This window comes from Lissotriton helveticus, chromosome 7, assembly GCF_964261635.1.
Source record: "Lissotriton helveticus chromosome 7, aLisHel1.1, whole genome shotgun sequence".
In the NCBI taxonomy this organism is placed as follows: domain Eukaryota; kingdom Metazoa; phylum Chordata; class Amphibia; order Caudata; family Salamandridae; genus Lissotriton; species Lissotriton helveticus.
The window spans coordinates 1527966343-1527978894 of NC_136068.1; the positions used below are offsets into that span (position 1 = coordinate 1527966343).

At 40.7% G+C, this 12552-nt stretch overlaps 1 protein-coding gene across 1 annotated transcript in view; it reads left to right on the plus strand.

The window, feature by feature from the left end:
• The window catches only part of GRIN2D (glutamate ionotropic receptor NMDA type subunit 2D), a 1103075-nt gene that overhangs the window by 865453 nt on the left and 225070 nt on the right, over window positions 1-12552 (plus strand). Inside the window, exon 10 of the mRNA XM_078654973.1 lies at window positions 10000-10187. Within this exon, the coding sequence (XP_078511099.1) occupies window positions 10000-10187 (188 nt within the window). The remainder of the gene's footprint in view (window positions 1-9999; window positions 10188-12552) is intronic.

Below are 12552 nucleotides of genomic sequence, written 5' to 3' on the forward strand. Positions count from 1 at the left end.
AAGATTTATTTTTAATGTGTCAACCTTAGTCATTCTGTCCTTAATATAAAAAAATGCCACAAAACACGCTCAGTATGCCACCTAGACAATCAGACTTTGTATAATTTGGCAAAATTGGTTTAAGTTTGAGCTTAAGCACACTTAAGGCAGCCCCACAGATCATCCACTATAATGGGTTAAATATTTCTGAAGGCAGAAGGTCACACTAAGGCATGTTGTTGAATGGTTCACTACTGATGTGCTTCCCAATTCATGTTGGAATAAAAAATAGCACCTAGATATGGATACGTGGAAGCTTGACTTATCTTAATACTATTGTTAGTTCAAGTGAACCCAAACTTCTTTCTTGTAAAGACTATAATTTTGTTTTTTCGATGTAGAGTGTAACAGAATTGGCCAGATTAAACGTTTCCAGGCCCTCCAGTAGTCTTTGAAGTTGGGTTGGACTAAATTCAGTTCACTGGGGCAAGGTGAGCTAGTCATTTTCAGGCCACCCAACCTTGGATATACAGCATGAAGGGAATCTTATGTAGACATTTAGAAAGAAGATTAAAGAGGAGCCTGTTTCAAACCTCCTTTTGCCATTATTGGAGGGGTGAATCTTCATCTACTTGATAATGTAACTTTTACGAAGGCGTTCCAGAGTAATTTGATAATAATGTTCAACTTGGTGTTATCTATCCATCATGCTCTAAATGTATTCCATAAATGTCACAATGTTTTATCACGGATAAATGCTACACTATAATTGATATAGCATACAAAAGGAATGGTTGAATTACACTGAAAACCCTAATAGTGACAGAGTCAAATTATTGTGGTTAGCCATGTAAAGTGTCAAAGCTTGTTTGCCTGTAGCCAAGCTGCAACTTTTCCCCATATAGTATTGCACAGCTATTCCCCTCTAGTCTAGCAGGGATTTTATTCCAAATGGGTTCCTCCCATTTAGTCCGTCAGGTTTTTCTCTTTTGATCACCTGTTTTTTTTACCTTTACTGTAGGTGAATCGCACTACCTGAGTCTCACTCACAGTAATTACATTGTAATTAGACTGAGTGTGCTTACTGCCAGTGTCTGTTCTTTAAGATAAGGCTGCTGTGATGCAGCTAAGGTGAAGAGCACCAGTTACACAAGAAAACACGCACATGTATACGTGCACCAGTGCCCACCTCCACTGTAGTCTGGAGGTGGGAGAGGACTGGCTGGGATGAGCCCACCTTCAACAGCCAGTCCTTGAGCTAGGGGAAGACTGGCATCCCTGATCTCTGTAGATGAGCTGCAACCAGCACCATTACATTGGTTAACACCTGAGAGGTGCTAATAAGGCTAAAGGGGAGCACAGTGAACGGAAAGTGCTCATGCCAACTGTGAACGACAGGTAATGTTTGTGGGCAGGCAGGATGGGGATGTGTAAGAATGCGTCCTGCATGTCCAATGCTATCATCTAGTCTCCTAGGTCCAGGGCAGACAGGACTTGGGTGCAAGTCTAGGATAGGATGAAGGCCTCCGTCCTACTTGGCAACTAGAAAGTAACAGGAATGGGAACCATGACTTGTTTCTGATGCCAGCATCGCTCTATGGCTCCGCTGGCAAAGAGCACCTCCACTTCCTGGAAGAGTAAGGAAATATTGTCCTCCATCAGCCTGTAGCCAGTAGGTGTCATGATAGTTGCAGATGTAATCATGTATAGAGAGGAAACAACCGCTTTGGATAATCTGGAGAACCCAGCAGTCAGATATTATTGACCTCCAGTAGGGTGGGGCAGGTGATGGCGTATCCTGCATCCCACTGGATGCCTATGATGGTCAGAAGCTTTGAAGCTGCAACTGCAGGGGGTGGTGGACTGAATTGACCACTGGCTACTTCGCTCACAAGGTCTGTGGGTTCTGCATCCCAGGCCACACAGGGGCCTTGAAGCTTGAATGCGCGGTGGCTGGTCGTGTAGAGACTTAGCTGGATGCCCCTTCCATGGCCACAAAAGAAGCGAAAGGTGGACTGGGGTTGGCGAGGGGCCATGGAAAATCCCAAAGACCTGTCCTTGAAGCACTCTAGCACTGAGGCTGTCTTGTTTCCAAAGAGACAGGAGCCATCAAAGGACATGTCCATGAGCAAGGCCCCCTGAGGCCGCCTTGTACCTGAAGAGACGGGGGCCATCCAAGGACATGTCCATGAGCAAGGCCCCTTAAAAGCCAGAGATTCTCAACCACACATGGCACCTAAGGGCCACTGATGGTGAAACCGCTCTGCCTAGTAAGTCCATGGTATCTATCCCACAGTGTATGGCGAACTTAGCTGCGTCCCATCCATCAGTTATAGCTTGGGTAAGTATGGTTTGCGCCTCCTCCGAAACCATAGGCAGCACCCTGCCAACTAAGTGGGGGTATCAGCCCAAAAATCATGCGGTGTTCTCTGACTACAGTGCCAGACTGGTGAGATTGCTCAGCTGGCGTCGGATCTGTCCATGGATCCAAGGGACCCGACTGGCACCGGGGGGGTGGAACCTTCAAATGGAACACCAGTAGGGGCCCCTCCTGAACCCATGGTACCCAAAGGCATGCCACCGAAGACGGGCTGCCCAAATATGAGGTGCTTGGCCTCATAAAATTCTTAGGCTTGGGCGGATGGCTTCAGCTCCTGGGAAATCTGGGAGGCACGGAGACAGCCCAGGTACAGACTCAGCTGTGAAGTCAGGCCTCAAATGTCGACGCTGTCTCATCTTGTTGGATGACTTGATGGACGGGGGTGAAGTCAAAGACCTCTTCTACTCCTTGTTCTTGTTTTCCTTGCAAGACTTAACCGAACACCCAGACAACTTCGAGTGCGACAACAAGTGCTTAGAGTGGCTCTGCTACCGATCCTGGGAATGTTCTCTCGATCGAGATCTAGACCGTCCCGGCGTTGCACGTTGACTGTCAAGGAGCTTGAGGAAGCACTCCCTAGATGCCTTAGTGTTCTTGGCATGACAATCGGCGTAGGTCTTGTTGTCGTGTCACACTCGACGCACCAGAGGCAGACGAGGTGTGGGTCCGTCACTGAAACTTGTCGGTGACAGGCTCTACAGGGCATAAAAACCAGCCTTCCTTGCAGACATCCCTGCCACAGTTGGAGACATTGGCTCAAAAATTCTTCGACAAAATGTTGAAAAAAGGTCAGTCAACAAGTGACTGGGAGTAGCTCTTCTCTGGATCTGCGCTGACTGGTGTGGAAATAAAAGAACTGATGTCAGCACCATGTGGTGATGCCTATTTAGAAATCGCACGCGTAATTTCCTGCGTGAAAGACGCTGATTACGCCACATGAATCCAAAAAATGCACATACCGGTGTACCTCACAAAATCCCGGATCCATTCTGAAGCCTGAGGATAATTCTAAGGTAAGGAATCTGTGGCTAGATAGAGTCTCTACAAGATAAGGCGTTAAATAAGGTAAGTAACTTGTTCATAATGTGATGACCCCATGACAAAGCCAATATGCTTGCCTTATATTCAAATGTGGTGACACCTTGACAAAGCCAATAGGCCTGCTTCATTCCAAATGATATCCCTTTATACTGTGATGTTGCATCTTGTATTGTTTTGATTTCTGGTGATTTTGGGGGTCATGACCCACTAGGGTGCCTAATGCAAATATATTTGTAAATTAATGCGCGCTATTTGGTTATGTGTGTAATAAACATACTTTCCTTTTTCAAAGAAAAATCACTGACTGGACAATGATTTAGTGAGTGTTGTTGATGCATGCCAACCAATTGGGATTGCTAGCCCACATCACCTGGACTGCTCTACTTTGCTACTCTGAAAGAGGAAAGTGATACAATGGGGTGCTTAATTCACAGTATGGAGACAATTGTGGACCTATTGCTTGTGCAGGACTTGCATCCTGCACGACTAATAACCCAATTTCTTACAGCTCCTATTTGGGAAGTTTTGGAGTTGCTAATTGGTCCTTTTTTATATGTTGGTTGGCTAATAGACCCCCTCCTTTATGGCTGGATAACACTATGCTCCATTATATTATCATGCAATGGAGAAAGTATCTTTGCCCAACTTATCAACTCTTGATTTAAAACATCCATAGGAACCCAATTAGTAACAGGGGTTGACTGATGAAAAACATTGACAAAAATATCACCAAAAATATTGAGAACTCAAATATCAACTTTATATACTTTGTATGTAAAGTCATAAATATTGGTAACAGATATAGAAGACCACAGTATTGATTTAAAAATGGGTAAGTATACTGAATGATCACTAATACACACTCTTTTAATTTTATAATTTATAGTAACTTTAAAAATATTGCATTTGAATAATATACATATAAATATATTTAAAAAATGTATAACATACAAACTTAAAATATATCATTTAAAATAATTGCAAAAGAATAATAAGGATACTATTTAAAAACATACAATTATTTAAACATAAACAATAAAACTGTTAAAAACTAATATAATATCAAACACTAGATATACAAATAATAGATATGTATACAATAACAGCATAAAAACAAATTAACAAAGATTATTAACAGAATTCAAATATTTGCATTAAAATTAAGATAAAACAAGCATATATATTAAAACAACTATAGAAATATCAACATTTTCAGACTTATTATTGGGCAATTACGGTCAGGCACATTGTGGAACTTTTAGATTTTCAAGATCCAGAATCTATGGATATCTCCATTTATCATTTAATCCTCGGAGAGGAGGCAGGAGGGTTATTATTTACACATATCGATTTTGCTTATTTTAAACGGGTTAGGTTTAAGGTATTGATCGGGGCCTTTAAAGTCTGGTCCAGGATACGGAAGCTGTGTAATATCGGACGCCTCCTTATTTACTCTCCTCTGGTACGGAATACTCTTCTCCCTGATATTTTTCACGATGCATATTTCAGAGAATGGGTTTCACGAGGAGTGTCGGTAATTGGAGATCTAGTCTCGCCTGCCGGCCTGTTGACATTTGATAGTATAAAACTAAAGTTTGGAGTCAATAACAAGCATTTTTTTAAGTTTTTATAGATTAGAGGTTTTTTTCCAGGAAAACGACGAGCTGGTCCCAAATTCCGCTTATTGAGACTGTTAAAATGGGGCAAACAACTATCTCTAAGATATATAAGATAATAAACGAGACTGGGAAGGATGATCTTGATAACCATTTCAGTCGCTGGCAGAATGGTTTAAATGCTGGACAGGGGGTTTGTGAGGAATCTTTAGGCTATATTCAAACAGCTTCCATCTCAGCAAACTTCCAGGTCCAGTGCTATAAGGCATGGTTTAATCTCTACATTACCCCACACCGTATTCTACAATGGGGAGGTACAGTTGGGGTAGATTGCCCCAGGTGTGGAGAACATGATGTGGATAGTATTCATATGTTTGCATCTTGTTCCTGTTTGACTCCCTGTTTAAATCAGATTGAACAATATCTAACGCAAATGCTAATACAAAGGGTTCCCTTGACACCACAGGTTATAATGTTGGGTGTAGCAGATCAGAATCTTTCTGAATCTGAACGCAAATTTCTTTTTATAACCATGGCAATCCTGTGGCTCTCAATAGCCACTATATGGTTGAATTCCATCCCCCCGAACGCACATGTTTGGCTGGCCAAATTGGTTAATGTTTGTAAGTGGGAAATGTTGGTCGCTGGAAAAAGGTGTCCTAGGGCTCGCAGGGAGGGAGAACGTATTTGGGAACCGCTAAATAGGTGGATGTCTGCTGAGAATTGTGGGTAGTTCTAGTCTCCAGATATATTTCTACGCTTTAACGGGGTGTCCCTTTTCTTGTTTTTCTTCTTCTTTCTGTTTTGTTGTGCTTTTACTGCTGATATATGTTCTTTTTGCTTTTCCTTTCGTTCTCTCTGAGACCTTCCCTCTTTTTGGGTGGTGGGTTGGGGTGAAAATGATTATAAAAAAGGGGACGTTTGACATGTACAAAATGCATACTATCTGGAATTTTTGGAATGTTTCAAGTATCATGTCTTGTGTCTAATAAATATCACAATAAAAAAAAGAAATATCAAACAAACTAAAATTAGGCTTGTTGAGGTACGTTTCGCTACCCCCACTCCAACTTGAACAATAGCAGGAAAAGTGTTGGACCTTAGAAGGGTCAGATTTGCAATTCCCCCTCCAATCAGACCAGGCATTGGGAAACTGGTGGTTTTTGAAGGGGTCAGCTGCACTGTCCCACCCCATTGTAAGCAAAAGTAGTGAAAGTATTAGACTTTGGAGTGGTCATAATAACCAATACCACCTCAAAATCGGGAAAATGTTGGCAAGGTCAGATTTACTATTCCCACTCCTACGTTTTTGTAATATATAAATCATTTAAATAGAGACCAAAAAGATAAAACATATTTAAAAGAATAACATATTTATAACATATGAAAGTAATGAAATTACATTTCATAATAAACATTTACATTACAAATACAATTTTTTCAATTTAATATTTTAAAATAAAACACTTCCTGGCCACCACCAAAGAGTTAAAATTAAGTTAAAGAATAAATAATAATATAAGGACAACACATGAATAATAGTACAATAATTAGTAAATACTACAAATAAAATCAAAGCAAATAATAAGAATAACGTTCATTAGCAATATTTAATAATTACATAAACCAACCAATTATTAAAATAGCAAATAGTCAATTAAATAATTTACATAATTAGTTAAAACATTACATCACATAAACACTTAAGTATGAATTAAGAACAGAGAGTTACAATTTACAAGTCTTCCCAGGCTGATCCCCTAAAAACTCATCAACCCAATACTAAATTAACAGTTTCTAATTATATAAAACAATTTGTATAGAAACGTACAAACTATATTAAAACAAATTAAAAACAAAAATTATTTTAATACTAATCATTTATAACACTAAAATAACTAATATTTTTCAAACTAATTAAAAAACAATGTTCTATACAGCTATATTAAAACAATATTACACTCAACTATGTTAAACAAAAACAATATCTATGTAAAAAGCTATGTTATATTACCTTATAAATTCTGATCCATTATATTTTGGACATCACAATATTTTAGATGCACAATATTTGTGAACCACAATATCTTTTGCACAGTATTTTGTTGGAAATCTGTAACAGGATCTCTGGATAAATTATGCCTTTATCACTAAAACAATGTATTGCACTGTTAATCTCATCAATTAGTTATTCTCATATGAATATGGGCTTTACCTGTCCTATACAAATATTTCCTTTAATCATGCCATGCAGGAGATGCAATATGTCAATCAAAACTGATCTCATACTTAACAAGGTCTGAGTCCACTAGCCACCAATATTTCTGCATATCGTTCCGTTTGACATATTAAAGCATTGACGCCATGGTAATTCTTGTCATTTTTATTTATTGGTCAAACAAGACTTTTTTTAATTTTGTTTAACTGCTTGGAGGCTATCAGGTAATTGTATTTTATAGTTTGTGATAGTACGTCTTCAACTGACGAATGAGTAATACATTTTTCACCAAGAAAACGTAGAAACTTATTATTATATTATTTTGGATGGTATTGCCCTGAGGTCAATTTTTCAAAAACGTGATTAGTTTTCCCCAAACTTTGTTTTATGGAAAGCATTATTAATAAAAGTCTCAGTAGCAGCAAAACATATGATAATATCACCTCTTTCCCAGATGTTGTGCTAGTTAATTAATAGCCCCGAAATCAATTTAATAACCTTTTGATTCGTTATTTCTCAGGTGAACGCTTGCTCTACCTCATTTTCTTGAAATAGGACACACTGACCAACTGCAATAAAGGATGACTTTCATTGCATGTAATAATATCGAAGTGTTTCAATAAATGAAAATTAGTTCCATGAGCAAATGAATAGTGTAATACTGTGTTACACACAAATGAAAAATGTATGTGGTGGGCAGGATTATCTGAGCTAAAATGGCAATTTAATGCATTGAAACCCCATGTGAAGTAACAATTGATCAGTTCATGTTTTCATCTGAGGCAAAGGAACTTGCCCCTGAAGTTGACATCATTTATTTCTCAATTATGAGTCTGGACCAGCTTCAAGTTGATTGACATTGAAATTGCTGGGTAACACAATACAACTCTGCATAGATGTGGTCTCATTCACTATTATAGCAAGTGACAAGTACATATTGATAATGAAAACTGTCTTCACTCATCTAAAATCTGAATTAGCAATTCAACTGCCAGACAGTGATTAGACTCAATGGGTATTTGACTGACATTTTGATACACGTCCCTTGTGCCAATTTATCAAAGGTAAAATAATTCTACAAGGAGTATTAAGACAATTCCAAGTTTCTTGAATGCCTAAAATAATATACTGGTTAAAAAATGTTGAGAAGTCGTCTGAGTCTTTTAACAATTATCTGTTCAACCGAGCTACGTTCCACAATATAAACTACTACCACTACTTGTAATAGTAGAGAAAAGTTAGCAATATTAATCCGAGTAGTAGCAGTAGGAATATTAATAGTAGTAGAAGCAGTAATACTAGTAATAGGAGTAGTAGCAATAAGATCAGTAGTAATAATAGAATCAGTATTAATAGTAATGTAATGAGAGGTGTAACTTAGTAACAGTAAGATTAGTAGTACTAGTAGAGGCCCTATTAATAATAGAAGTAGGAGTAGTAATAGCAGTAGTAATAGTAATAGTCGTAGTAGTCGCAGCAGTAGTTGTAATATTGTGACCCAGTTCAGTTTCTTATCTCATCAACGTTGGCCACATATTTATCCCTCACCCTGCCATTTAGCGCCTGATTACAACTACTGCGGTCCTATGGCCTGACGTAGCCTCTGTGGCTTTGTGGACACCACTGCAATGGTGGTTCGACCCCCTTATTACAACTTCGGCAGTTGGACTGCCATTGCATGTCCGCAACTGGCAGGGATCAGAGATTCCTGGCAGTGGCGCGCCGGCATTGAGGTGGAAACACCCTTTGCAGCGTGGTTTTTACCATGTTGCACCTTAACCGTGCATTTTTTACCACACATATTTTTAGAATGCATATTCTTTTACCATGCATTTAAGGTAAATTCAGGGGTTTAGGGGGGTCTCTCCCTACAAATACATTGTTTATATATATAAGAATATATATAAACAATGCGTGGTAAAGGCATGCGTTGTAAAAGCATTTGCATTCCCAAAAAATGCGGGGTAAATAATGTGTGATAAAGCATGCAGAGTATTTCCCTGTGTTGCCCCGTCCTACAACTGTCTTGAGGCTGCAATATTCTTGGCAGGACTGCCAGAGTCCCGCCAAGCATATTATAAGTTTCCTCTCTGCCACAGTTTTCATGGTGGTTCCTACTCCATGAAAACTGTGGCGGTGAGGAAACGCCTCTGGACCATGAGGTGCATGCAAGAGGCCACAAGTTGTGCCCCTCTGTGTGCATGCACCCCAGTACCTGCACGGCATGGACTGTACTAGTCCATGCCATGCAGGGACTGCCTTTGATGTTTCCATTGTGGTGCCCATAGGCACCGCCAAAGAACCGACCGCTAGTGACTGTAAAATTCGTAATCTGGCGGGTGGTGTGCACACAGGTTTGGCGGTATGGGAGCAGGGCGGCTGCGTGGCAGTCCCGCTCACACACCTCCATACTCATAATTGGGCCCTTAGTGATCACTAGATATAGTAATGAGTTTTTGACAACATAGTTGCATCAATACCTTGCCTATAAATCTGTAAATTATAGTATTATTGTTCTAAAATTATTTTCAAACACCCATATACTATATCCAGAGTGGCACTCAGGTACATTTCGGAAGATCGTGCATGAAAGGTGTATTTCACCAATTTATTTGAATTAGAATACCATACAAGCGATCTGATAAAGAACAAGTCATCGTCCATCGCTGCTCATGATTTTCCCTTAGTGTGTCTATTGTGACACCAGTTGGAGGCAATGTCAAAACTTTCTGTTAACCTTCCATTTCTATCTTTGTTTCTGGCAGGAAGCTGGATGCCTTCATCTATGACGCTGCAGTGTTAAACTACATGGCGCGGAAAGACGAAGGGTGTAAGCTGGTCACTATCGGCAGCGGAAAGGTCTTTGCCACTACCGGCTATGGCATTGCACTCCAGAAAGGTTCTAAGTGGAAGCGACCCATCGACCTGGCTCTCCTGCAGTTCCTGGGTGATGGTAAGTCTAAAAAGTATACCGTCTGGCACGTCTCTTCTCCATCAGATGCAGGTCAATGTGTGCATATATTCTTTGTAGAGATGAATTTGGCAAAATGTGCACAGTAGATACTCCCTTGGGAAATTGTTATTAGTGAACTTAATAGAGAATAAGTATCAAATATAGGGATTCACTTATTTTTACTTTTTTATTATTTTTCAAAAGGTTAGTATTTTGTCCATAATTTTTCTCCTTGCTAAAACTGATTCAAGCAAAAAATTTATCCTGGAACTCTGTAATTGCTGTGTGCTGCTGACACAAGACATTTGCCATTCGAACGAGTGTCCTACTGGTTTCTTTTGTGACTTTTGTACACACCATCTAATTTTCACTTCAGTTTCCAGCCAGATGCATTATGCACACTATTGTGAAAATTAAGCATATTACACCGAGAAAAAATATTCTAGTTTTGACACAGTCACTGCCAGGAGCGGCCTGTGCAGGTAATAGCGGTGTGGCCTGTTTGGGAGGAGGGGAGGAAATCGACAAACGACCACAAGGGAAATTTACACTGTTACAATTTTTGGCTTCCAGCGCCATCTCAAATCATCTTTGACCTCTTCCTATCCATGACAGTGTTAATGCTACTGATGTTTTATAACTTTTACACCACCAATTCAATGGCTCCTGCCACTTAAACAATTGGGTCCAGATTTACAAAGACTTTGCTTGGGTTTGTGTTACATGTGTTACATTTTTCACGCAAACCTGATGTAAATTGTTTGCAAACCAAAGTAACACAAAGCAGTGGAATGCTCTGCCTTGCATTACTTTGTGTCAAGGGGGATTTCCATGTGTTGTGCCTGGGCATTCCTATGTATCCACCTATGGGTTTTGATGCAAATCCCTTTCTGCGAAGGACTCTAGACAGGGATTAGCACTAAAATTCTGCACATCCCCGAGGCAGGTGTAAAGAGAAGACATGTTTCATTGGTCCTCGGTTTCTTTCTCCTTTGCATATGTGAGCTTCGTTTTACAGCACACATACAAAACCATAAAACACCTTCAAGTATAGTTCTTGTGCAAGGTACCCCTTCCTGCATGAAACCATGCTCACAACAACGCAGACACACTTGCTGTGGCGCAAAGGTGCCTGCATTGGCACATGACTTCCAAAAGTGCACCAGTGCAGGAAGAGTGCAGAACTGCACCACTTCTTAGTAGATATGCCGAAGTTCTGCTCTAGCCTCTCTTGTTCACACAGCGACAATGCGCTGCGTTGCATGAACTCTTTGTAAAACTGGGCCTAGGTTTTACTATGAAGTAATCCCGTGGTATTCATTGTATTAACCTCAAAATGATGGAAGACTGAGCAGGCCCTCTGTGATTCCCAGATTTTGACCTCCACTGCTGATCTACATACCACTAAGCTATATCTCTCTGGCGCGCCACGTGCCCTGCTTGTGTTGCAGATATTTGGAACACATGTCAATGGTATGTGCTCTCTCCTTGCCCTTGCCAGCCTGCCTGAGACTGCAGCGGGGCCCGCCTGCGTGTGCCTTGTTTCGATAACATGGTCTTGGCGGGTTGCTAGTCCCCTGCCAGTCTGTGCCTGGAGTGGCGTCTGCGTAAATCCTGCCAGCAGTGCTCGTGAACGACGCCAAGCGCGCCGCTGCTGGTCCAAAGCTCTCGTAGTCCACGCCAGTTCTCTCCCCGCTCCGGTGGAGGTCCCTGGGGGTTGGTGCAGTGTTCTGAGCTGACATTCCCGCTGCCCTCCTGAGCCCGGCTGGATAGGCCGTGCCAGGGCCTGAGGCGCGCGCGAGCTGATGAAATGGCAGCGAATGTTTCAGAAACTGAGCAGACTCGGGACAGATCTGGAGATCTCTGTCAGGTGTGCAGGCAGCTGCCCGAGGGTTGGGGGTGGAGGAAGGTGGGGGGTGCTCGGATATTTTCGCTCATTTTTCATATTCGGGGGGCCTGCTTTCTGAGGTTTTAGGAACATGCCATCTTAATATTTAAAATATTACTTAAACTACAACAAAATATATTTTTTCGCAGTTTTTACAAATAACTGGCAATAAATATACTTGCTCAGCTATGGTCTGAAATGTCTATTTTTTCTCAGCATGTTCCATTGTACTTTTTTGTTCTTTTCTCTCCCTTCCCTTTCTTCCTTTCTTCTTTTCTCCCCCTTTCCTTTTTTCCTACCTCATTTTGTCATGTGCTCATCATACTTTTGCTTCAGTGTTGTCTTTCTCTCATGCTGCCGTCCCTTCTCTTTCTCAATCTCCTCCTCTTCTTTCTCCATTCTCTTAAAGGTCCACTTTCTGCCTACTCTCTTGTGTTTTCCCTCGCCATTCACTATCTCCCTTATCCATTGGTCTAT